Raw genomic sequence first — 27,095 nt, 5'->3', positions numbered from 1 at the left:
TATTCTGCCCGAACGCTTTCAATTAGATTTACCAGGGGTGCCTACTCCCACTAAGAGCAAGGGCGCACGCTCCGAAGACCCTCCAAAAAGCAAGAGTCACCCCCCCCCCCAAAAAAAAAAGAGAAAATTACCCGTTAAAACATCCCCCCCCCTAAAAATTTTAATGGCGTAGTCTGCGCCTCGACCCCTCTAGGTGGGCACCCCTGGAGTTACTGGCTCCTGTTAGTCATTGAATCTCACCGAGTGATTAGAAATCAATTGCTAAATCCTCCCATGTGATTCAAATTGCATTCACATAGATCGATAGACGATTTCTATTGGAATCGCTGAATCTTCACGAGTGATTCTAATTAGGGTCAGTCACGCTTATCGAGTGATTCCAATCAACTTTATCTTCCAGCGTTTGTGGATTGCTCCTTGGCAAAAGCGAAACCGGGAGGCAACTTCACGTGCTACGATCGCTTTGTCGACAAGAATCCTTATTGCCTTGTGACGTGCAATAAAATGGAAGAGGAGAAATTGTATACGTGCGACATCGAAGGCAACTGGAAACCCTCTCTACCGGAATGCGTCAAACCCGGTAAAAGTAAGAATTTTATTGGTATTGAAAACATACAGGTAGAGTTAAACAGACATTTATGTCATTAAACTTTGCTCGAATCTGATTTCCTGCGACAAAGAATAAACCTTTCTCGACGACTTTTTGAACATGGTATTGACTTTGCACAAGTTAATTTAGATGCCCTCGAGTTTGTTCATTGGCTGTTAGTTATTTCATCTTTTCATCATCAAATATCACTCGTGCCGTGAGATTCTATTATTGCAGTGGTGTTCTTTTTTTTTTCTTTTTTAATTTTTATCAAGGGCCACCTCTTATATTAAGATGAATCTTGTGGGCCAAAAAACTGATTAAGTTTTAAAATACTTAAATGAAAAAACACGAAAAAAGGAGGACAATTACAATCCAAGAATCGTTGCTACCTACTTACATGTTTACTTTATTAACACTGAGTTTCCATCTTTTTTAAGAAGCAAAATTTCTGCTTCAAACTTGCATAAATCGTCCTTAATACCGAATAAAGATATCAGTTGTTTTGGAAGGCTCCAGAACATGGTTTTCGAACACCAAAACAAAACAACTAAAAATAAAATTTAAGGATAAGTAATTGAAAGGATTATAGCATAGAAAATCCGAGATGCTTGACAAATAGATCTTTGGTGGAAAATTGTGAAAACACATAGTACGTTTGCTGTTGATGTTCTAGGGATGTAGTTTCTAACTTGGGAAAAAGAGTTGGAGTGGATCCCATGTGGTTAGCAGGAGCAGCTCATAAGAGGTGGGTCATAAGGGTCCATGCCCCTTCCCCCCTAAAGCACCGACATCGAAAATATTATTCATCCATCCTTATTGTATGCGATCATGATTTGATAATTGCATACAAGTTGGATGGAAGTAGAATATCATGCAAATACATTACAGTAAGTTGACCACCTGTCTAAGTTGACTGCTTTTTTCGGGCACGGAATCAGCCCTTATCATATAAACCAACCTCTGTAAATTGACCACCTGATTAAGTTGACCACTAAAGTAGTGCAGCGCAGGTGGTCAATCTACACTGGCTTCACTGTATTACAAATACGACGACCAGCAACAGGCTCTGGCCCAGTTAGACTGGTTCCTTGTCAATTTACAATCCCCAGTGAAGATCAATGGCACTCTTAAAACTATCTACTCCCTTGCTCATCACCACCTCTTCCGGTAAGCTGTTCCAAGGTTCCACTACCCTGCTATAATGATAATTTTTCCTAACATTCATGTTAGCCTGAGATTTAAATAGCTTGAAACAATGACCCCTTGTCCTGCTTTCAGTGCTAAACTTCAGCCCCGTAACATCTTTCGTTTTAATAAATTTAAACAACGAATCATGTCCCCTCGACACCTTGATTACACCTTGTATTCAAACATTTAATGACTAAATTTAAGTGTTTTCCGTGTTCTTTCTAGTTTACATATAGTACTGGGCACCATATTTCTGGCCAAAATGGTGTCTTTCATTGACACCCAAACAATTACAGAAATTTTTCGTACCCAAAGCTGCATATTTTTGAGCATGACGCTCCCTTCCTAAAATTCCAGTTTGGTATCCACCCTGGTGGCTAGTCCGTGAAAAGTCAAACCATCAAGCGTTTTCGTTACCTTATTTTTAAACATATTCGTTATCATTTTCTTCATCAAAAACTACGCAAAAAACTATCCCGGTTTAAAAGGCAGCTCTAGATAGTCTCATAAGAGTCATACGCTGGGTATGATCTTTCTATTCAATGCGATACTTGTTAAATAGTTCAGAGCAAAAAAAAAAAAAAAAAAAAATTGTCTTCGTTTTTTATTTTGTTACAGCCTTTTATACTAGATTTCAGGTACTGCGTATCTCTGCTACTTTAGTTTTGTTTCCAGGTAGCAGAGTTCTTCCAGGTTGGGGGTTTTGCATGAAAGGGTGCCCTCAGGGGGGGGGGGGGATGTATGGTGCAAGTTGCACCATCAAGATTTTTGGGAGGGATTTTTTATTTATTTACTTTTTTAAATTTATTTATTCATTTTTAATTTAAACGAATTATTTTATTTTAGTTTATTTTAATTTCATTTTATTTATTAAATTATTTTCTATGTATGTGGGTGTATGTTATTGGTGTAGCATGGAACTTTTCTAACAAAATTATAATAATAATAATTAAAAATAAATAAACAAGTTAAAAAAAAAAATTCAAAAATGAATAAAATAAAAAAAGAGGGCTAAAAATAAAGGGTAAAATGGTTGATTTTTTTGGGGGGGGATTTGCGTCAGTAATCTGGGGGGATTTGTGCCATTGAACTTTAGAGGGGGGGATGATCACCAGTGTTGCATGAGGGTGCTACCCTCCACTTGCAAGAAAAAGAGGGCCGAGGTGATCTGGGCGGTCAGTCCAAGCTCGTCAGCTTGCGAGATCGAGATTTTCGCTCACGTGATCGGTTGTGACGTAGAAATGTCACAAAGTCGTATTTTAATCTACTCGAACCTAGCCGCAAGTTAAGTTCGAGTAGATTAGAATACTACTTTGCGACATTTCTACATCACAACCGATCACGTGAGCGAGAATCTCGATCTCGCAAGCTGACGAGCTTGGAATGACCGCCCTGTTCGGTAGAGCGTCGGACTCATAACCGAAGGGTTGCGGGTTCGATGCTAGCCGGTTTGATGATCCTTCGTGTTCGTTAATGGTTACAGGGGTGCGTTAAGTATGTCGTAGTGAAAGTCCTCCAAGTGAATAGATACCTCTGGGGGTGCTGGACCAAGGATTGCTCGGCATCTGGACTGTTTAAAAAAAAACAAAAACAAAAAAAAAGAGCTGTCTTCGGGGCCCCATCCAACCAGTTAAACCACAAATAGTGGTAAGTAAGGGGGGACCCTGGAATGCGATATGATGTAGTGTAATAAGAAAAAATATTCATAAGCTTCAAAGGTTAAATATATTGCTCGGTATTTTATATACAAAATTTATTATTAACAAAAATAATTTTTCTTACAGGTAAGAAACTGGTGCCAGCGCCTAAAATCAAAACGATTAAAAAAGGTAAAAAAGGTCCTGTTTCAGAAAGAGGCGTAATATTCTGAGGCTTCAAAGGTATGCAATAATAAGACGTGGATTGGAAAAATAAATAAGAAAAAAAAAATATTGTATAAAGACTGCGGTTTTTTTTTTTTTTTTGAAAAGAGAAATGGTATATAAAAAAGATTTTGCCTTACGTATTGATAACGTTATTAAGAAAGAAAGAATAAAAACTAGTTTACAGCATTAGAACGTAGATAATTATCATCAGTACTATTTTTGTTATTTAGCATATTTGCCACCTAGTGCGATGATATTCAATACAGAATTATGAACAACTTTTCGTTCAGTTTTGAATAGCTAAAAAAATCGTCACATTTCCGCCTACGGTAATAAATTAAGGTCAATATAGATATGGAACTTAAAGATCGATTTGCTTCAAACAAACTTTGTTGGAAAAAGTTCTTAATCAAGAACATGTATGGATTTTTTTTTTTTTTTTTTGGGGGGGGGGGGGGGTTTGGAGATCCGATACGCTTTATTTTTACCCGGAAGAAAGAGCTAAACAGATTTAATTTTTGATTAAATGCATATATTTTAAATGAACTTTTCACTTTTAATTCTTTTGGAAGAGATAAAAGAATTTTTTTATGTAGAAATCTATACGTCAATGCTCAAATTTCATTTGTTCATTTTTTACGTATCTATTATTTTACGCTTTACAGACCTAGACAACTTATGATTTTTCTGTGTTTAACCGATGCAACCAGTAGCCTAAAATGATCTGCTCTTGAAATTCTCGAAAAATGCGAAACTTCATATGTCCCCCCAGTTTGACCGCAAGAGACGCTGAACGCATTCCTATGTTCATCTTTTTTTTTTTTACTTTGCCTCTTGCAAAAAATTGACATTTTGATTGTAATCCACCAATCAATGGACATTTTGATTGTAAGAATTGAAAACGGAGATTGCCTATAGCGCCCTCTCTATTGCCAGAAATTTCAGCGATTGTCACGACCTATAAGAATCAAGTGGTCTGATATAATTTGGAATTTTAACTAATTTCTTAACTATTGATTAGAGACAAGAAAGTCTATGTTAGTATACGGGAAAGTAGGCTCGTTTAGTTCTGGGCGGAATTTCTTGTTTCATGTACGTATTACTTTATCATATGAATAAATAATGAAAGAGTTAACTAATACAAATAAAAACAATAAAGAATATTTTTAATAATGAAATAAAAATATTTCGATTTTCACTTTGCTCCGTGCAAAAAAAAAAAAAAGACATGGACACCACCTACCAGGAGCAGCGGATTTCGGGAGACGGTGCTCCGGACCAGAGGCCGGTGGTGCTGCAGAGGCCCCTGGTCCAAGCTGAAAAAGGAACCAAACGCCAAGGACGAACAAGTGAGAACAATAAGCAATCGTGATTGCTCAAAAAACTATTCTTAAACATTTCCTGAAGACTAAATAACTTGAAACTGGAGGAAAAAGAAAGCTTAACGATCAAATTTTTAACTAAACCAAATCCTTTCCCAGAACTAAGAGTATAAGCTAGTTTAATCGACTTGTTTACTATCACATTAGCATAATTTTAAGAGGGTATTCCATGATCTGTTTAAGTAGACAAAATCATTTTCTAAGTAGCGAAAGTAAAAGAATTCATTTTGTTTCATTTTACGAGATTCTTTTACCAAGTACGTTTTCGCTTCATCGACTGAGCTTACAAAGCTGTTCGTTACCCGGGGAGATGGAATCGCATCTTTTCATTGGGGAAGGTTAAGATTAATTTGAAAGGGAATAAAGGAAGAAGGGGTTATGTGACATTATTTTATGTTTTCAGATGTTCATGTATGGATGATGGTGCTGTTTTATAGAAACGTAGTACTTCCATAAAAAAAATTATCATACCAGAGCAGTGTTTCTCTACCTTTAGGACCTGGGCGGTCATTCCAAGCTCGTCAGCTTGCGAGGTCGAGATTCTCGCTCACGTGATCGGTTGTGACGTAGAAATGTCGCAAAGTAGTATTCTAATCTACTCGAACCTAGCCGCAAGCTACGTTCGAGTAGATTAAAATGCTACTTTGCGACATTTCTACGTCACAACCGATCACGTTTGCGAGAATCTCGATCTCGCAAGCAGACGAGCTTGGAATGACCGCCCTGAAGATTAGAAATAAATTGCGAAGGAGAAAAAATACACGGACCGAGAAGTCCCCTACCCCCTTTAAAATTAAAGATATTCAATATGATTCACTTATAGTACTGCAGTGGGCAGGTTAACAGCTGTATTGTCCGTTTTTCACGCGAAGGCATTTCGCCCCGCCTCCTCGAACGCAGAGTTCCATTTTACGCGGGGGTGATCGGTAAACATATCCACGCGCTTTTAAAGGAGACAACCAGAGTACCATAACTTGGGCGTGCACTTTAATGTGCAAAATAGTCTCAATGTCCTTTGCATCACTTGTCTGTTGCCATTTTGGTTATTCTTGCATTTTAAAAACTGTTGCTTTTACAACAAAATGCTGTGATCCGAATACACCTTCTGCCGAAAACAGCGACATAGAATCATCGGATACCACGTGACGAAGGAGGAGTCAAGTGCCTTCTCGTGGAAAACGGACAATATCTGTAGTCAAGCTTGCGCCAGAAAGCCAACGTACAATAAATGGCAAAAATGCAAAAAAAAAAAAGAAAAAAAGAAAAGAAAACTTTGCAGTTACCGTCCATTACCTACTCACAGCAGGATAGTATTGAAATGCAAAGATTCGCAATTATTACACATGACCCAATAAACTCTGAAGAAAAAGAAAATGATGAAAAGTAATTTTGAAAAATACGTAAAAAATCTCAGATTAAGTTTGTTATTGTTTTTTAATAAGGAAACTTCTAACGCAGACGAGGAGACAGGTTAAAAGTCCCCGAAGACCGGTCAAAATTTTCGGTGAGAGCGCTGATATTCATGATCATCTCAAAATTGTAAACAAATCAGGGGTGATAGTGGACTCAAGTAAAATTTCTAAAGAATGGGAAAATTTAGGAAACTGTGCGGACGTTCGACCCCTTCCCCTCCCCATGTAAAAACTCTTCAAATATGCATACACAAATCAGGGGGGGAGGCATTTTGAAAAGTTTTTTTTTTAAATAATTTTTCAGTTTTAGAATGTGTTGTCAGCCCAAAATATTCGAAATGCAAACACCCCTGAAAACAAATGTCACATAATGGGGTTGTTTCCTACAGTCAAAAGTAGTACTTTTTGTCACTGAGATGGATAGAATAAGCAAAAATAAAAAACATGGATCCAGAAAATATTTTTATTTTCCCAACAATTACTTTTTAATTGTTTTTTTTAATGTCCGATTTTTCAAACAAGGCTTGGTCTTGATGACGTCACAAATGATGCACGTTGCCGCATCTTTCTACCGCGTTTCACGTTATGATAATCAAGAAGCGAATTAAATATTGCGCTCTACGCTTGCTATCAACCATATCGTTGCCAATACACGTGAGTAAAGATGCGAATTAAATATTTTGCTCTGTGAAAGGCAACACAGAATGGCATTTCATCATTTGTGATGTCATCGGCAGAAGCGTAAACAATAAAAGCGCACCGATTTAAGTAATTTTTTAAAAATATTAAACTTAGTCGAATTATTTAAAAAATGGTCAGATCCTATATTTTTAAGCAAGCTCTTTCAGAAAATAAAACTTCTAAAATTTTGGAAACGACCCCATTCTTCGTTTCACCCCTTCATTTGTACTCTGTTGACTATTCAGAAATCAAATTTTCAACCATGAGGAATACCACCCACCGAAGGAGCATCAAAGTAAACTAGAGGGTTCTTTTTGCGGTTGCAAATTTTGTGAAGGATCCTTTTGGATCTTAAAATATAATCTTAACAGATTAATGACAGATTCTACATGAAGAAAAACGTCGTGTATATTTAAAAAATTTGAACAGAGGCGCTGAGCCCTAGTTCCAGTTACTTGTAGTGATGTGCCAGATCGTTAAAGTGGATCCACGGATACGGATCATTAGTGTCAAGATCCGCGGATACGGATCTCAAAATTTTTTGCCCAATTCAACTATCCAAGTGTAAAATTTATTACGGAAGGTATTCCCGTCATGATAATAACACTGTTTCTTCAAAAAATGTCATCTACGGCGAAAATATAATAAAGACTGATTTACTCTTTAAAGAAAATTAAAATTGAGAGAGAGTTGGGAGGAACGGGTCAGCGCTGCATTAATGCTTAGACAGAATGTGAAAAAATATTTCTACCTTGCTCGGTAGATGTAGGATACAGAATATAAGAGTGTAAAGCTGCTACTGGATAGGCTAGAAATAATTTTTCGCATTTTATAATGCAGCGCTGAACCATTCCACCGAACTTCCGACCGACGAAATACAGAGCTGGAAACACCTTTACATTAGTAAATAAATTTAGTCTCACTTTTTTTTGAAGGATGCCGAGAAAAACCAAAATGAAGAATAACAGAATCCGCAAAGCAATTACAAAAACTGTTAAACTAAAAATTAAAAAAAAAGAAAAAACATTTCTCGGAGGGCCGTTGGCTTCTGAAATACCTTATAATTTAAATAAGGAATAAAACCTAATTTAAACGGAACTTAAGAGTCTTTCATTAGAATTAATATTTAAGAATTTTTAGAATAGAAAAGATCCGTCAAAAAAGTAACGGATACGGATAGATCTATATTTTTCCTCGGATATCCGCGGATACTGATATCCGGAACATCACTAGTTACTTGGGAGTTGGCAACAACTCCTGCATTTTAGAATTTTGGCAATAGGTAAGCAAATGAATTAAGTTTGTTAATTCTATTGGGTTTAATAATAGCACACGAACCTTCAAAGGCTACATTACGCCAAACGGTTGTTTTTACACAGCTGAGCGGCGGAAAAGGTGCTAAAAATATTTTAGAGGAAAAAACATAAGACATAAAATATTTTGAAGAATAAACGAAGTTTGAAGTTTAGAAAAACTGTTCGAAACAATTAATAAGAATTTTGAATTGAAGGGGAAAAAATCATTTCAATTTTGATGTCTTGCATTCAATTGAATTATGTTTTTCGAAATCACGGAGTGCAATTGGACCCTACTCTTCGAGCTTCTTGTTCCAACAAATGGACTGGAATGGAAATGGAGAACAAATTCGCACCCGTCATATTATGACTGGTGATTTTCTAGGTTAGGTAATACAAGGCATACGCATAAAAAAGAAATGTCATATTAGGATGCGGTAATAAAGATCTAGTTATTATGGCAAATTTGCACCCCTGTGCTCATAATAAAGATTAAATTTACAGTGTATACCTAGATGGTATTTTTGAAAATTTTATTAGATGAAATTGTGCTTTTTAACTTCATCTGTGTTGATGTTTTTCCTGAAAAACGTAATTTTACCCCTTCCCCTGCTTTTGAAGTAAAATCTGCTTAAGTTAAGCCTTGAATGAGCGCAAACGATTTGTAACCATGGCAACGAAAATATCTTTTTAATAAATATTAAAACAACGAGACTTATGCTCGTTGTCATGGTTATCAAAGATCAGAACAACATCAACCTCGGTTAAGTGAGCTTAAAAGCAGTTCATGATTGCTCGATAACAGAAAGTCGAGACAAAAACAAGGAAAACAAATGAATTAAAAAACAACTTTACTGTAAAATAGTTCTTTATTAAAATTACTATATACTCGCAAGCAGAATAGTAGCATGAGCATACAAAAGCAAAATCAAATACAACCATTAATACAAAATTCAGTAATAAACTATATTCTAACAGGAAAACATTACAAATAAAAAAATATGTATTAAAAGTAATAACACGAAGACGGACATAAATCAATTTTGAATAAATGCAAAAAAAGTTCACAAAAGTGTAAATTCATCACAGTATATTTCATTGCTCTTCAGAAATCAACTTTTTTTTCTGAGTTACAGCAATGAAGTTTGCATTAATGCGTTCACAATCAATAGAACTCATTCATTTTCGAGTCATGACAATGAAGATCCTATTAATGCATCAACAATTCTTAGAAATTAACTCATTTTATTTTAGTTACAGCGATGAAGAACGTATTAATGCATTCATTTTCACTAGCTAACCTACAAACAGTTTTTTTTTTTCTTTTTTAGAGCATTTTACTTTGCTTCTACCAGATTATTAATATTAAACTGTCTTTTCAAAATAAAATTAAAATATTGTAATCGTCTTTGCTCTATAAATGAACAACCGAAAAAAAACTATCACAAATTAACATATTATGAAAATATGATAATTGGTAATTTAGATTCAAATATATCATGATCAAAGGAGGAAAAATTAGAAAAAACAAACAAACAATGCATTTGTTTTGATCTTTGTTGAAGAAAACATGTTTGAATATGATAAAAACCAATTTAAAAAATCTCAAATTAAGGTAAAATAAGAATAATCCGCAAACAAACAAGTGTACAGTCGTAGTCTGACTCTCGTAACTTGATGCTTGACCTTGGACAGGATCATTTATGATTAGGTTTAAAGAGAAGAAATTTCTAGAATGGCATCTTCACGCAAATCGGTTTCCTTAACCCTTCTTTTAATTAATAGTATAGTTTCAGCCTCATCTGATGGGAATTTAACTTTATAGTTCATAGTAACAAAAGAGCTTCCTCATATTGCCCTCATGTGCAAGAAAACTATCTCTTAAAAGTCACTGTTAGAAAAGTTTGATTAAATTTAAACTGTTTAGATTCTAAAAATTGATATTTTTGCAATATTCTTTTTTAGCTCAATGTAAGTCCATGTTGTAAGACTAGAAAAAATTCTTCTCAGAAAAATTAATGAAAAAAAAAAGGAAATAAAATTAGAAAATTAGCATTTTTTTCTTGCCTGAGGCTTCAACTTTAAGAGAACTCCACATGACTCATATTCTCTGTAGTGCGCCAAATCCAGGCATAGTAGCGATGTCTGGAGCATGCACATATGACGTCAGGACGGTTTGTACCGGCGCGTGTGTGTGTGGTTTTTCTCTCCAAAACCTTTTAGAAGGCATGAAATACACCGCCAGCTCAGTCATTCCAGCCGAGGACTGCAGTTTCGTGCTTATTAGCACTCATCAGCCCGGCATAGGAAAGTGACTGAGCTGGAGGTGGAAAACCTCATAAGGAAGCCAAGAGTACCAAACAAACTGGTAGCTAATATACAATTAGCACTGACCAGACGAGTGACCGAACCATTGCTTCGGTTCAACTCGAAGATTGAAGGCAAGGCATGGTATATTCAGTAGGTTACCGGCCAGGGCGAAGGCATAAATACACAGTCACTTTCCTATGCCGGACTGATGAGTGCTAATAAGCACGAAACTGCAGTCCTCGGCTGGAATGACTGAGCTGGCGGCGTACTTCATGTATTTCTGCTTTAGCCCCCGCTATTGGGCGGTAACTTCACTGAAATCCCTTTTAAAAGGGATTTCAGTGAAGACAACATAATTTAATTGAGGTCTTCTAATGACACTATCCAAAGTATACTTTTTGAAATAATTAGGCTTTGTTTCACAAAAAGCACGTTTCATAACTTCAATGTAAAGCAATATTAACTAACTTGAAAATTATACATTTTTATTTCGCGTTCTGTCCGGTAAAAAAAATGGCCGACAAGTGAATCATAAACAAGGAATCCCTTTAAAGAGCTTTCATAAGGCACAATGGTGACTGTTTCCGCAATTTTTCCATTATTCTACAAAATCTACTCTACATTTTCTTTTCAAAGTGACGAAAAAACTTTGACAAGAATGAACACACATTACTTTGATTTTTAATTTATATGGAAAATAAAAATTATAGGAATTTTAAGTCGTTTCATTAAATGATGATATAACCATAGACATCAATTCTACCGCAACATATTTTATCCAAGTTACCAATTAAGTGTAAAGAAAATATTTCATCTGCAATATTTATTCTAACACTTGATAAATCAAACTATAAGAGATTTTCTTTGATTTGCAGATCTTATAGATTTTTGTAGGCGATGCAATTAGATTACAAAACATACAGTTCTCGAACCAGTCGAACTTCTTTTGTTGTCGTTTTCCACCAGTCACGTGGACGAAACTGCATCCAATTCACCAATCGGATGTCAAATTCGTTACGTGATCGAGTGGAAAACGTGAGTGAAGTTTAAGAAAATCGGGCTAATTCGTTGGTTACTCGTGTCGGAATTCTAATCTAACATGGCCCCACTAGATGGCGATGAAGCTTAACGGGCCTTGACAGTATGACTTTTCTGTGTTAAACCGAAGCAGCTCATGCATCCACCAACCAATGTCAACTTTTCAAAGGTTTTTTTTATTTTTGATTGGACGTCGCCCATTTTGACCGCAAGAGGCGCTGAACGGAACAACTGCATCCACCAATCAATGGCAACGTAATGGAAACAGGGGTTCCCAGTAGCATCCTCTTTGTTGCCATAAGTTTCAGCGATTGTCACGGCCTATAAGAATTAAGTGCGGCCATGGATCTACCTATTACGACCGATGAACCTCGAATAGAGTGTTCGAGACTGACATCACAGCGATGCGTTTTAAAGAATTATTTCTTCAGTTAGTTGTAAGTTTTGCAGGATATAAAAATAATTAGTGTACAGTTCCTCATTTTCTTCTGGCAACGGCGGGATTCTTTTTATTCGAAAGAATGTTCTTGCACTTTGGAATGTGCCTTTGTGCCACGCCCTCGTTGAATTTCCGTCCACAGTGTGGGCAAGGGACATAATCGGAAGTGTCCGAAGGGGGCGGAGGCGGGAGTTCACTTATTTTGCCGCCCTTGGCGAGGTGCTGTTGGACCATCTTGGCCTGGCGAATAGCCTCGATAAAATCAGTGTGCTTTTTGCGCCAGTCTGACTTTTTTGCCTGCAAAAAAAAAAAAAAAAAAAGTAGAACATGTGTAAATTATTTCAAAACATTAAAAGGTTTCCACATTCAAACAGATATCGGGATTTGAGTACAATATAATTATTTTTGCAACAAAAAATAACGATAAAAAATGCACAACATTTTTTTGACGGTTATATGAGATTTGTTCGATGAGGGGCAGTTTTTTACGAATAATCCTTAAACTGCCTACAATCTCTCCAAGGAAATTCACTATGGGAAAAAATCAAACTTGAAATAAACCATCTTCGGTGATGAACCAAGATTCAATTGGGTACATAATAACGAACGTTTGGAAGTGGAGTGGACGAGGTCTCACCAGGGATGACATGATTTGTGTAACAATGAAAACTAGTATGTTGTGGCCATCACGAAACTTTCTTCTATATTTTTCTTTTTTTTTCTGATCCCTCCCCATGCTTGACGAGGAAGCAATATTCTCAACAAAAACAAAATTACACATGCAAAAACTTGACGACCATCCCAATGTCTGAATTTTTGCAAAAGCAAAGCAAAGAGCGAAAATTGAAAGTTATTTTAAAAGCCTTGCTTGAATTAATTACAAATATTTTATTTGTTAACAAACATAAGATGGCAGCAGTTAAACATTTTAAATCATTGAGATAATATTTCCGATCATTTCCATACAATTAAAATCACGAGAAATACGCAGACGACAATCTATTACGATTTATCTTTCTTATTGTTGCATTAATAAAGCTATTTTTATTCGCAAAAAAATAAAAATAAATAAAAAATAAAATAAACACCTCTTGGAGCGATTGGAGTCAAAACTGAACCAAAGCCTGTTTACGTATGTATTCACATATATACCAAATTTCAACCAGAACGTAGCATTACTTCTTGAGATAGGGCACTCACAATGGAAAAAAAGAACGGGCGATTGCGCTACCCCCTTTTCAGCTGTTGACACCAAAATACAATCAGCTCTTATACCCACTAAGGGGTACTTGCCGATAAATTTTTCTTTCATTCCGTTCATTATTTCTTGAGATACAGCAGGCACAATTGACGACAAAAAACGTTCTATAGCTCAACCTCCGTTTGAGTTATTGACACCAAAATTGAATCAGCACCTGTCCCTGTTGATGGCAACATATGGACCAAATTTTGTTTGATTCCGCCAGTTACTTCCTGAGGAATAGCAAGCACGCGCAACTCAAAAAACGTCCCATTACTCCACCCCCCCTTGGAGGAATTCGCGCCAAAAACCAATGGGCACAAGTTCACATAGGGCCACATATGTGTACCAAATTTCGTTCGATTTCATGCGGCAGTTTTTGCTGTAGAGCGGCCACAAAAAACTGGTCACACACAGACGTGACACACAAACACACACACAGACAGACAGACATTTTCCAAAAATAGTCGAAATGGACTCAGCACACCTCAAAACGTTCGAATCCGTCAAAATTCGAAAATTTGCACGAATCCAATACTTTCTTCTTATATATTAGGTATAGAAGAAAGTAAAAATTGTGATCTTTCGATTGCTACTTATACAGTCATAATTTTTATCTTTTTTTTTACGCATACATTATTTGCCCTTATCTCCCTGTTATCGAAATATGGGGTCCAAACGTCTGGCGAAATATTTAGAAGAGTCACCAAACTCAAAAACTTGGCGGGAAACGAACGACGTTGCTTCACCGGCTAAAAGTGGCACCATCCGTCTGCAAAGCGTGTGAGAGTTGTCATCCATTTCTAAACAAAGTCGCTAAATTTGGCGACTTCTATCAAAATTTCGGCATACTTTATTAAGAGTTCATATTTCGATAACGAGGAGACTAAAGGAAATAATTTCTGTGTCGAAAAACATGTTTTACTTTACTCTTTCGATGTTTTTCACTATTACACTATTGTACTGTTTCCTCGTCAATGTCACTCATAATTGAGTGGTATGTCACGCCTAAACCTAGTGTGATGGGTTGAAGGGAATTTATATGCGAAGTCTGAACCTTTCTAGCATTAAATGAATGACGGCCCATCTGCTGCACGTCCATGAGATCCTTTGCACAGGAGGTGTTTCCCAATCAGATGATGATGAGCAAAACATACTGGCTGGCCTTCTACGCCTGGGGACCCAGGTTCTGACCTAGGTGGCCAGTCGATGGATTTTCGAGATGCAGAAAATCTTCAGCGCTCATGTCGTATAATTATGCGGCATGTAGAAGATCCCTTGGGTATTTGTTTGGCTTAGAATATCCCTCGACTAAATTAAATTCCTAGTGCAATTTCGCATCAAAGCAGAGCCCAAGTGCCTCCATCTGGTGGAAACAGGGCGTCAAAAACACTACTGTGTCATGCATCAGCGCCTTAATGGTGACACACGAAAGACTGATGCATTGTTGGGGAGCGCACTAGGTCTGGTTATGGTCCAGACGCCTCTTGAGATGGGTTTATACAGCCCCATTGGAAAGAAAAACATAGGAAATGGCGACACATAATTGCTTCCGCAATATAGACAGACATGATTTCATCTACCTCACTGAATTAAACATATCGTCGGCACCATGCTGAACTAACGAATGTGAAAAATCGCATTTTTCCAATTCGATATTTGTTGTAGTACTCAAAAAGAGCTACTGGTTATAACTACTTTAAAAGATTGTTGTTTTACTCTTGTCTATTGAAAATTAAAATATTGAAAATAACTAAACGCGTCAGATGGGAAAAAAAATATCTTCAGTGTTTTGGCACTCCTTAAAAGTGCCAGTTTTCACATTCGTTAGTTTAGCATGGTGCCGACGATATGTGTGATTACATGAGTTGAAAAATTGAGCGAACTAGTTAGGTGTGTGTGTGTGATTAGAAAAGCAATCTAGGTGTGATTAGAGGAAAGGTTCTTTTCCGTTGCATGTTGAAACTACACTCTCTCAGCACCAAAGGAAGCGTAGGTGGCTCTGCCGGAGGGGCAAGGGGGGCAACTAACCACTCCCGAAAGTGAAGGTGCCTTGCCCCCGCTTTGAACTGGAAGGAGGCGTGTGTGTCTACGTCGACTATCCACCGAGATTTTTGAATTCATATTCCACTTTTTTTGAGGTCATTTAATCAGTGATGTTAATATACAACATAGCCCAAAATGACAAAAAAAAAAAAAAAGAAGAAAAAGAAAGAAAATTAGCTTCAGGGGGCATCGCCCCCTAACCCCACACTTGTTTGCCCCCCCCCCCCACTTTTTTAAAGCATCAGCCGCAAGAAAAGTTACATAAGTCGTGGAGTAGGTGTTGGAGCACAAGACAACCAGGGGCCGGCCCGTCCAAGCTTTAGTCGGTTCATTGATGTGTTGTATATGACCGGTATAGCACTTCTTCCGAACACGTCTTATTGATTCGGAAGCAGTGACGTAGCAAAGAGGAAGATTGGAGGGGGAAGGGGGGATTATAATTTCTCCCATGAAGAAACAAAATTAATGGCAGGTCATCCGCCCATCAACGTCTTTTCAAAAATACAATTTCTATGCGTCGAACCACTCTATACTACTTTTATCTATCAATTTATTTCTACCTATCTATAATATCTATCTTATCTGTCCATCTACTCATACCTATTGATGCTGATACATAAATTTTTATCCGTCTTACTGTCTGTCTATATCTAATTTATATCTGTCCATACTTATTAATCTCTCTGCTCGGATCTAAAAATAAACGAAGACCATCCAGATGAAAAAATTCTGGCTACCTCATCATTAAGGATCTGCCAGTGATCCTTAGGGACTGTTGTGTGTTCGGCCTGCCTCGACAAAGTGTGTTCACAATTTATCCGGTCATTCTGTTTACGAAGATCGGGATGAGCTCGTACAGCAATGAATGAATCGGGAATGATCTGCTTTGTCTTCACGCTGCTGCCAGGCAGGCCCGACTCTTGGAGTTGGCAACCTGTGCCACCAACTAGGGAGGCAAATTTCACGATGGCAAAATGTAAGGAGACAAAAAAAGAAGAGAAAAAAATGAAAAACTCAAATTAGTTGCATAGTCTTTTTTTTCTTTTTTTTTCTAGCTCAACTCAGCAACACGAGAGAGTGTGCTCGAGAGTATGATTTGAAATATATTAAAAAGAGGGGGCGGCACTTGTCAACATCGCCTGGGGCGGCAAAACTACTAGAGCCGGCCCAGTTGCCAAGTTTAGGTTTGCCCCGACTATACTAAACTGAATGCGGCGAACAGCAGACGCGTGATGCCACGCCCCTCTGTCTCACCTTGGGCTCACTCTTGGGCAGCCCCTTCTTGACGAACTGCTCGGCCTCGGTGCCCTTGACCCTCATCTTGGTGGCGTCGAAGACCTTCACCTTCTTCTGCGCCGCCTTCTGGCAAATGCTCCGGTGTTTCTCGATGCGGTCCGCGTTGAAGTTGCGGCCGCACACACGGCACTGCTCCTGGCCCGGGCCGGGCGGCTTGCGGCCCTCGGCCCCCTTCGCGGGGGCAGTCCCGGCGGGAGCCCTCCCGCCCGGGGAGGCCTTCCTGGCAGGGGATGGGGCGTGGAGCTGAAAGGAAAAGAAACACGACATGAGATTTCTGTATTCAGTAAGTTACCGCCCTATAGCCAGAGCTAAGGCAGAAATACATGAAATACACCGCCAGCTCAGTCAATTCCAGCCGAGGACCGAAATTTCGTGCTTATTAGCACTCATCAGCCCGGCATAGGATTGACTGAGCTGGAGGTGGAAAACCTGTCAAGGAAGCCAAGAGTGCCAAACAAACTGGTAGCTAATACAGAATTAGCACTGACTATTTTGTCTGCATTAGCTACCAGTTGTGTGTGTGTGTGTGTGTATGTAGGCATATGTGTTTGTGTCTGTGCGCAGGCATGAGTGTGTGTGTATGCGTGTGTGTGTAGGATATGGACGCAACCTGGAGACGGTTTTCGCAAGAGGAGCAGCATCGTGAGGCCGGTCGACGCGACGGTGGTGCTGGCAGAGGGTGCTGGTGGGAAAATAAAATGATAGCACATCAAAACAATCAAATGAGAACAATAAGCAATCGTGATTGCTCAAAAATTGAGAAACAAAATAAAATACGAATTAAAAGAATTTATAAAGCGAGTTAATAAATAAATGAATTCTGTAAAACGTATTTCTCTGCTAGCGCAGTGTTAATACAGAGAAAACAACCCGTCTTCCCCACAATATGCGAGGGCCGATCCAGAAATAAGGATCCCCACAATTTTACAAATGGACAACATGGTTTTTTCTCATAAAAATTTACATTGTTGAAAAGAAGAAACTTAGCTCGAGTTTTCTACATATGTACCAGGGTTTTTTTTTTCTTCATATCCGCCAGTTGTTTTTCACTTGGCGGGATCAATAAGGGGAACCTTCATCTATTGAGAAGGAATAGAAGATGGAGAGAGTGCAGTCTTCCATACTTGAAGCAAGGATTCCAAGTCACGTGATATGTTTAAAAGTAAACTATTGGAAGAAATCATGTTTCTTCCACTTGTATCACTTAAAACCAAAGGCGCCCATATGGGGGACAAGTGGGGCTCAAGCCCCCCCCCTTTAAAATTACAACTTCCTTGCTTTTAATACTTTTTTCTTTAGAAAAATGTAAAAACATTTCTCCAGCAATTAATGAATAAGTTATTAAAAATGTCAAATTTTAATAACTCTAATCTGTGCTGAAATCCATTTCTATGGGGAAAATATCCTGCTAAACCGTGTGGAAAACATCTGAGCCCCCCTCCTAAAATTTTGCATATGGGGGCCCTTGCTTAAAACGTGCCTCCCATTCGTCGAAGTTGAACCATGTGACTTGAGATCTTTGCCTCAGCATTTCCTAAGCCAGCGATTGGACTGGCTCCATCCAGTTACTAATTTCTGCTCAGCCGTGCACAATGGTGTTGAGGGATTTCGACCCGCATTTCCCCATGCGGCTGGAGCTCTTTCGGAATCTTATTTCTGGACCGACCCTCTTATCTATGATACAATCAAATTCCGTTTTAACGAAGTCCGTTACAACAAAAATCTCGTTTTAGCGAAGACTTTGGTAATCCCGAACTCTTTTTTTTTTAACAATGTCAACATTCGTAATATCTATATAACAAAATTTCGTTACAGCGAAAAATAAATCACTCCGGCCTTCGTTAAAACGAGATTCGACCGTGCATATAAACGAAAAACTTAAAGTATTACGCACGTTTTGATAGGTAATCAAATTAAAACTAGTATTACCTGGGTTGTGGGCTTGGGTTTAGGCGTGCTTGAACTTACAGATGGTGCGGGTCTGTTGTTGGTGGGTTTCTTCTGGATGGTGGAAGACTTGGAAACAGCACCATGGGATAAACCATTTCTCGACGGGGTTTCTTCTCGAACCTAAGCAGAGAGAGAGAGTCTTGGTTAGAAACTAAGAATTCTTGGCCATATTTATATACATATTAAAATGATTGTAGAAGAGTACTTGCTCCAATTAATTTCATTCAAAATCCGGTCACACCGTTTCGTCTTCAAACCCTGTCAGGAGGGGCAATCGGTGCCCCCCCCTCCCCACCTGACTTTGAGAAATCAACGTACGTTATATGCATGTGGGCGTGGTTTTTGTTATTTTTCGATGTAATGAGCATTAAACATGCGTCCCATTGCCCTCGCTCCCTTGGAAAATTTTGAAACGACGGACCTGCAGGATACAGAGAACATTTTAACCACTTTTCACTCCAAAATACCCCGTACCTACCACTATTAGTGGCTTAACCAGTTAGATGAAACTCTGAAGACAGTTCTGATTTTTGAACCAGACCATTTTAACCACTCTCATGAAATTCTTCTCAAGAAATTCCAATGGGCTTATGCCTTCAGTCAAAAGTAGTACTTTTTGTCACTGAAATTGATAGAATAAACAAAAAAATAACATGGACGCAGAAAATACTTTTATTTTCCCAAGAGTTATTTTTTAATTAATTTTTCAAAATGTCCGATGTTTCAAACAAGGCGTGGTCTTTATGACGTCATAAATGATGCAATTTGGAGCATTTTTCTACCATGTTTCCACGTTATGATAATCAAGAAGCGAATTTAATATTGCGCTCTACGCTTGCTATCAACCATATCGTTGCCAATACACGTGAGTAAAGATGCGAATTAAATATTTTACTCTGTGAATGGCAACACTGAACGGCATTTCATCATTTGTGATGTCATCGGACAGAAGCATAAACATTAAAAGTGCGCCGATTTAAGTAATTATTTTCAAAATATTAAACTTAAACAAATTTATTTAAAATTTGGTCACATCCTATATTTTTAAGCATGTTCTTTCAGAAAAAAAATAATTTTAAAATTTTGGAAACGACCCCATTTATAAACATTTACTGCGTAATCCTTAAAACAAGGAGGAACTATGAACTAAGCTTCAATTAATTTTCTTTATCATTGTCAACACACGATCGCTATTACGAAATCGCATCGTAAAAGTCTCACTGACCAAAGGTATCCACGCTTACGTCCTAAATCCCGCAGGATTCGCTTGAGGAGGTTTTAAGACGGTTCGCTGAATATTCGACTCACCCACAAAATTCGAATCAGTCATTTTTGCTGAAGCAGGAATTATTATTTTGCGACGTACTCGAAGCTATGAGTTCCTCTTGTTGTTATCAATGTCATTTGCTCAAAACGCATTCATTCTGCGCGAACAAACTGCAGACCATTTTTCTAGTTCTGTTTCTTTGAATGTCGCTGAAATATTTTATGAACGGAATCATGAGGAATGATAATGAAATTTTGAACCGGCTTCTGGAAGATTGAAACGTTTGAGACATGTTTCCCCACTCAACGAGATATGGTATTTATTTCTCTGAATATTTGAAAGAGAATTTTGAGCTGTTTTCAATACTCGGACAATGTTTTCAAATTTTGGAGAAGATTCTGAACGTGCAACGTTTTCAATTATATTTTCAGACATGCTATTATGTTTTTCTATTTCATGTTTTAGTTTCAGAAGTGCGACGAAGGTTTTGAATTTAAGAAGAATTTTAAGACGTGTACAATGTTTTCACATTTCAGATTATGTTTTCAGGTTTCCGCATCTGTTACACTAAATGTGATTGAACACAATTACTGGTTGTTTCTTCCTTTTTCTATTTAGGAAATTTAATAAATAAATGTATTTTTTGCACTTCAAAAAATAAATAAAAAATTTCACTTTTTTCATAAAGACTTTCAATTACATAATTACTTAAACAGCATTGTATTCTTTGCCAACCAAGGGCGAGAAAAACAACATTCACATTCCATCATTAACTCAACTGTTCCATCTCATTTCTTTTGCCATTGCGAAAAAAAAAGAAAAATTAATTTGAATTTTGACATCTTGAATTCAAATTATGTTTTTCGCAATCACGAGTGTGTGTATGTAGGCGTGTGTGTTTGTGTGTGGGGGTATTTGTGTTTGTGTGTAGGGGGTATGTGTATGTGTGTGTAGGCATGTGTGTTTGTGTCTGTGTGCTGGCATAAGTGTGTGGGCAGTTGTGTGTATGAGTGTTTGTGTGCGTGGGGGCGGAGTATGTGTTTGTGTGTGTAGGCATATGTGTTTGCGTCTGTGTGCAGGCATGAATGTGTGGATAGTTGTGTGTAGGTGTATGTGTTTGTGTATGTGTGTATGTGTGTGTGTTTAATTGTGTATGTATTCGCGTGTGTGTGGGACATAGATGCAACCTGGATACGGCTTTCGCTATAGGAGCAGCATCGTGAGGAGCCGGTCGACAGTGATGGTGCGGAGGGTGGCGGTGGGAAAATAAAATCAAAGGACATCAAAACAGTCAAATGAAAGCAATCGTGATTGCTCAAAAAAAAAAAAAAAATATATACAGCGCAGACGATAAATAAATAAGTAAAATAATGCAAAAAATTACAAACATTGCACAAGATAATAAATAGGAAAATTGAATGTAGAGCACAACAGACCATAAATTTACAAAAAGGTGTCCACCGGTGATTATTCATAATAACTAATGAGCATGTGCAGAGCTTTCTTTTTTTACATAAAATCGTTTATCATTTCCAATGTAGCAAAGCATCCATGACGCAGTCGGCTAGAAGCGTTCGGCTGTGGACTCACGTTGGTAGTTCAAGCCCACCCTGGCGAATTATAAAGCAGTCGCGGAACTGGCTGACAGAAGCTATGCATTTATGGAATAACATAAGCTTAAAATGTTGAAGTTGATAATGTTGAATTGAAAAATTTAACTGAATTAACTGAAATTTAATTCTATTTGCTGTTTCAATATACCTTCAACATTATAAGCTTACGTTGTTCAATTCACAACTCTAATAAACTATAGGCAGCGCTGCAGTCACTGTCTAATGGCGGATGAAAAAGGTAAAACAAACGCACGCCGTAGCTTATGATTTGCTTTGACGCTTAGTGAATGATAGTAATTTTTCATCGTGTTTGTGGGAAGCTTTCTTTTCTATTCTTCTGAAATTACATTACACCAAAAACTCTGAAGCCTGTCATTTACCCCAAAGAAAACACGTGGAATGGAATGTTTCACCTTTTTCTTTAGTATTGTTAATCACCGCAAGGAAGCGTATTCGAGCTCTAGAGTTGCGAATAAAAAAAAACAACTGTCTGCCAGTTCCGTGACTGCCTTTTTTTTTTTTTCTTGAATAAAAATAACTTGTAGACTGATTTATATTTTTATCAAATTTCCATAGAGAAAAATCCGTAGAGTAAGAACTGACGGTGCTTCTTTAAAATTCTAAAACTAGCATGCAATAATTTGCACATTGCAAAAGTTGATTTTTCTCATGATGCTGTCGACTACATTTCTGTTGCATAGAATTGTTGGATATGAATGCAAAAACACTACTCATTATGTATGAAGCTTTTCTTCTACGTAAGAAATAAAGTAAAACCCAGCTTGAAATTCTATTATATTAGAAGCTTTGCTTGATGCGAGGGGAGGGGGGGGGGGGGCAACTCCTTTGTACTCCATGGAAGAATCAGAATTTCAAATATTTAGGCTGCAGATTATCATCCAACGGATGTTGCCACACAAACTAAATAAATTATAAACTATTTTTTTGCAGGCAACAAAATGTCGTGAGGGAAATTAGTTCTCTCTCTACCCTAATGTCCACTGTTGCAAAAACAAATTACAAACAGGATGTCAGCAAACATCTGTTTTGTCTCTGCTGACAATATGCAATATGCCACGACAAACTCATTTTTGGTTAGACAGTCGTGAATGTTACGTCACTGTTCTGGCATCTCTGCGGAAATAACGATCGCGATGAAAAGAAAGGAGACAAATGCCTCATTGTGGAGGAGAAGGTCAAAATTAATGTAGGAAACTCGCTAAAGTAACAAGTTGGGCTTTTTTAGGAAAAGGAAAACTAGAAGTCATTAAAATGAATGTTTTGCGGGCCAGAAAATGTTAGTTTTTCAAACTTTTTGATGCTTTTGATGCCGTTTTTAAAAACTATTTGATAATTTTTGGATCGGGAACTAAAATTTCTGCACACCCTTTCTCATAAAATAAGTATTTGCAAGGAACTTATAGAAAGTCATACCGGATAAACAGTCCTGGTTAGTTTTTTCTATCGGATTTTTTTGGTGCAAAAGCCTTAAGAAGCTAGACTGTGCCAAACAATCGTTAGAAATTCGGAAACAGGGCCAAAGAAGTGAAATCGCTTAAGGAGTGATGGCTAAAGTGTGATACCTCGTAACTTAAACTCTTTGATATTGAGTTACGAGGTATCACACCTTAGCCATCGATAAAACTTCTAGAATATTGTAACGATTTGTCAAAATAAACACATGAACAAAGTTCAAAAATTAGAACAACAAAATAAAAGAATAAACTGGAAAGTAGTTTTGAGTTACAGTAAAACATGCATATTAAAACGAAGACGAGACGAAAACAAGGACAAAAAGACGAAACTAGATCAAAGACATGAAACCGTTCGCCTGAAGAAAGGGGACAAAATGAGGTGCGGTGTGTCCCCCTAGTAGTTCCTTCAGAGATGGATAAAACTAATTAAAAAATTCAAAACAAATATGATTGAAATTTGGACAATCACAAAGTACAGAGTGTCCGAAAAGTCCTTGACACGTTTTAAAAATTCTTTATAGAGTTACAAATTGTAGTATGAATATGCGGTTTGCGCCAAAATGCTCTATAGGTTCAAGAATTGAATTGCTATTGACGGCTGTATCGCCACAGAAAGAAAAAGAATTGCAATGCGAGATAGCCAATTTATTCGTAAAGCAATACCTTTCACTACCAGAACTCATTGTGTGCACCGTTTGTGACATAAGATGAACTTGAGAATAGTTTAGATGTGGTTCGGTCAAGATACGGGGCACACATTGAACTCTGGAAATGAAGGGAATTGCATTATATTTAATAACATGATTAAAAACATCATATGACGTTTCTTTTTCCTACTGTGATGATACAGTCGGCAATGTTAATTACTTATCATTACTTTTTCTTTTCCTTTTTTTACGATGCCATAAAAAAAGTCTTGTAACGTGAAGTATTATGGCGCAAACCTCATATTCATACTACAATATGCTGCTTTTCTATAAATTTTTAAAATGTGTCAAGGACTTTTCGGACACCCTGTATATCCAAAACCACTTGATAAACATTCATGTTCAATACAATCAGACGGTGATACAACAAATGCATATTGAAAAATTTAGTAAGTTTTTTTTTTTAATTTTTCTAAGAAAAGAAAGTATACCGATGCGACTTCTCCAGTTGTTTGCTTTTTTGATTCAATGTGTGGGGTCGGTCTAGAAATTCTTTCCCAGACCACACTCATCGTGAGAAAAACATGTTACGCGGGTGTTTTATATCTGTCACCAGTATGGGAGCTGGATAAGTATAAGACCACACGTAAATACGGTTTTTGCTCCCCTTTTCTGAGAAATGTTCGAAATTAGATCTTCAGAATAGCTGAATTCTATCCGAAGCTGGACATTTGTTGTGCACATAAACTTTCTCCGTTTGGTGTGATATGATGTCTGTGACACTATAGGGAGCATTTTTCAGCCATCTTGTCAACGCGGTTGAAAACCACAGACAGCAGAAGGAAAAGATCTTAACGCATTTTGTCAACATCGTCTGACTGTTGTAAACAGGGGTGCATTCCCCGCCAAACGAATCCCCGTATATAAGAGAAAGTAAATAGGTCAAGTGGGGAGACTCTCGTGATGCAAAGAGCTGACGAGTCGCGGAGTGTGGCTCTCGCAGTTCAAAATATCTTTGTAACATTAAATAATCTGTAATTTGTAATATAGCTGTAAATATTGATATGTTGATTAAACGTCTCTAAAAGACCATGCATTCTCTTGTCGTCTTTACACAAGAGGTGGAAACGGTACAAAAGGTTTAAGTGGATATGGACACCCATATGTGTAATTTTAGAAAGGAGCTAAGAAAATATTTCAGGGCTTTAATTTAAAAGGAAAAAAAAACTTTTACTTTCTTCTTCGGTTCACGATGTAATATAAGAAAATAATTAGCGAAAATTTTCTGTATTAAAATTAGACGGACAATTCATCATTTTAAGGGAATTCATACTTTTCTTTTTTTAAGAAGACTGGTGAAAATTTGTTACCTAAAATACATTGCTATAATTTTAAAAGCAAAATCAATGTATATTAAAATTGGAAAACTTATAGTAAAGATGGTTTTATGTCTCATGTTGAAATGTTTTGAAAGACATTTATTCTCTAACTTAAAAAAAAAAATGACTACCAATATCTAGAGGGGGGGGGGGGGACTTCAGCATAACCCATCATTTGGGCAATCAGGGGAAGGCTGTTAATTGATACCCCCCCCCCCCTAGATCTTAAAAACAATGTAATTATGAATTTCTGCTTGTATTTTGATTTTTTTTCCAGGTACTGAATACATACCTTTTCCCCCCACCCCTGAAAAACATTGAAATGACGAAACTAGGCTCGAGGTCCCCTCTGCCCTCCCCCTATGGGCGCCCATTTGTAAGTGGACTAATAATGCCCAATAAATGGACTAAGTAATAATGCCCACTAATGTTTCACAAAAGCCCACTAGTCCAATCTGATCAACCAATCTCATTACTTCCCTTCTAAATGGATTCATCAGTCTTGGAAGCAACCTTTTATTAAGGCGTTGACTAGTCACTCGTGAACAAAATAAGATCGATTCGTCTCGGAGGCAGGCGAAACGAAGATCAAAACATTTATCTCGGTCGGTGATCGGCGAAGAACGCTTCCCACGTTGGCAAACCTGACAAAAGTTGAATAACTCTCTCTTAATCACCGCTGTATCACTGCTTACCCTAATTAAGCAGCCGTATCAAGCAAGAGTTATTCCGTGTGACCGCGATCGCCCACCCGTAAGATAAAGAGAGAGCAACCGTTTAAAAAAAAAGAGGCGATTTGTAAAGGATGATGATAATGATGTTTCTCTCGAACTATTTATTCCGTCTACATTTAGGAAACATTTACAAAAGAACAGCGTTTAACCGTACATTATTAATTAGGAGTTCCAGAAAAAAATTGCAACAAGTAAAAATGTATGGATAACATGGAATAACAGAACACACTTATCAACAAGGTTCTTTTTTTTAAGGGGTGGGGCATTTATTTTAATTATTTCTTTTATGCATTTCGTTTTGTAACATTTGCATTTTTATTCATTTCGTTGCCAGATGAACAAAACAAATTTGTTCCCTATTACGACATTTGCCAAATTAGCAAGTTCAGCTACTATAATATTTGCAACTCAAATAAACTACAAGAGGAGCTGCTGTCTCCGGCTAATGGCGGTTGAAAGAGGCGAAATCAAGACCAACCCACTTGTATCAGATATGACCTATCTAATGAAACATCTGACTTTTGTAATCGAAAAAATTGAATTGTTTTACTTCTTTTGATTGATTCCTTAAATCATCGCAAGGTGGCGCATTCAAGTTCTAGAAATGTGAATTCTGGGAAGATAAAGGCTCATTCACAACTCTTATTGCGAGTAACATTTTTTGCAAACAAATTTGATCAATAACACAGTTTACTTTATAAATTATTAAAAGAGGTTCTTTAGTGTCATGACCACGAGTGACTTTTACGTTTATGTCAAAAAACAAATTTCATTCGTAAATCTAAATGATTGTGGAAACATATTTCATGGGATTTTTTTTTGAGCAATCACGATTGCTTATTGCTTTTATTTGACTGTTTTTTGGCGTCCTATCATTTTATTTTCCCACCGCCACCCTCTGCAGCATCACCGGCGACCGGTTCCTCACGATGCTGCTCCTATAGCGAAAGCCGTCTCCAGGTTGCGTCCATGTCCTACACACACGCGCACAGAGCCGTGTCCAAGGGGAGGGTTTTAGGGGTTAAACCCCTCCCATTGGAGAAAATATTATAAGCAAAAAGAAGAAAATGCTTAGTTGACTTTTATAACTTTAATGTAAAAGTTTGTATGAAGAGTGCTTTAAAAAAAAAATAATTCTCTCTGAAGTTTTTCTGCCATTTAAGACTGTTAGAGCTCCAACAACTGGAATAACATTTCGGAAAAACTATGGGGGGGGGGGGGGGATTGCTGAATGATTTATCAACAC

General features: G+C 37.4%; 1 protein-coding gene across 1 annotated transcript in view; it reads right to left on the bottom strand.

The window, feature by feature from the left end:
* Nucleotides 1-10,892: 10,892 nt before the first annotated feature.
* LOC129229821 (zinc finger C2HC domain-containing protein 1C-like) overlaps nucleotides 10,893-27,095 on the bottom strand; it is a 57,292-nt gene continuing 41,089 nt past the window's right edge. The window contains exons 3-5 of the mRNA XM_054864194.1: nucleotides 18,714-18,854; nucleotides 16,743-17,027; nucleotides 10,893-12,499 (exon numbers count right to left, since the gene is read on the bottom strand). Coding sequence (XP_054720169.1) covers nucleotides 12,242-12,499; nucleotides 16,743-17,027; nucleotides 18,714-18,854 — 684 coding nt within the window. The 3' untranslated portion in view covers nucleotides 10,893-12,241. The remainder of the gene's footprint in view (nucleotides 12,500-16,742; nucleotides 17,028-18,713; nucleotides 18,855-27,095) is intronic.

Source organism: Uloborus diversus, chromosome 9 (genome assembly GCF_026930045.1).
Source record: "Uloborus diversus isolate 005 chromosome 9, Udiv.v.3.1, whole genome shotgun sequence".
NCBI lineage: Eukaryota > Metazoa > Arthropoda > Arachnida > Araneae > Uloboridae > Uloborus > Uloborus diversus.
This window is presented reverse-complemented; position numbering and strand designations above follow the sequence as displayed.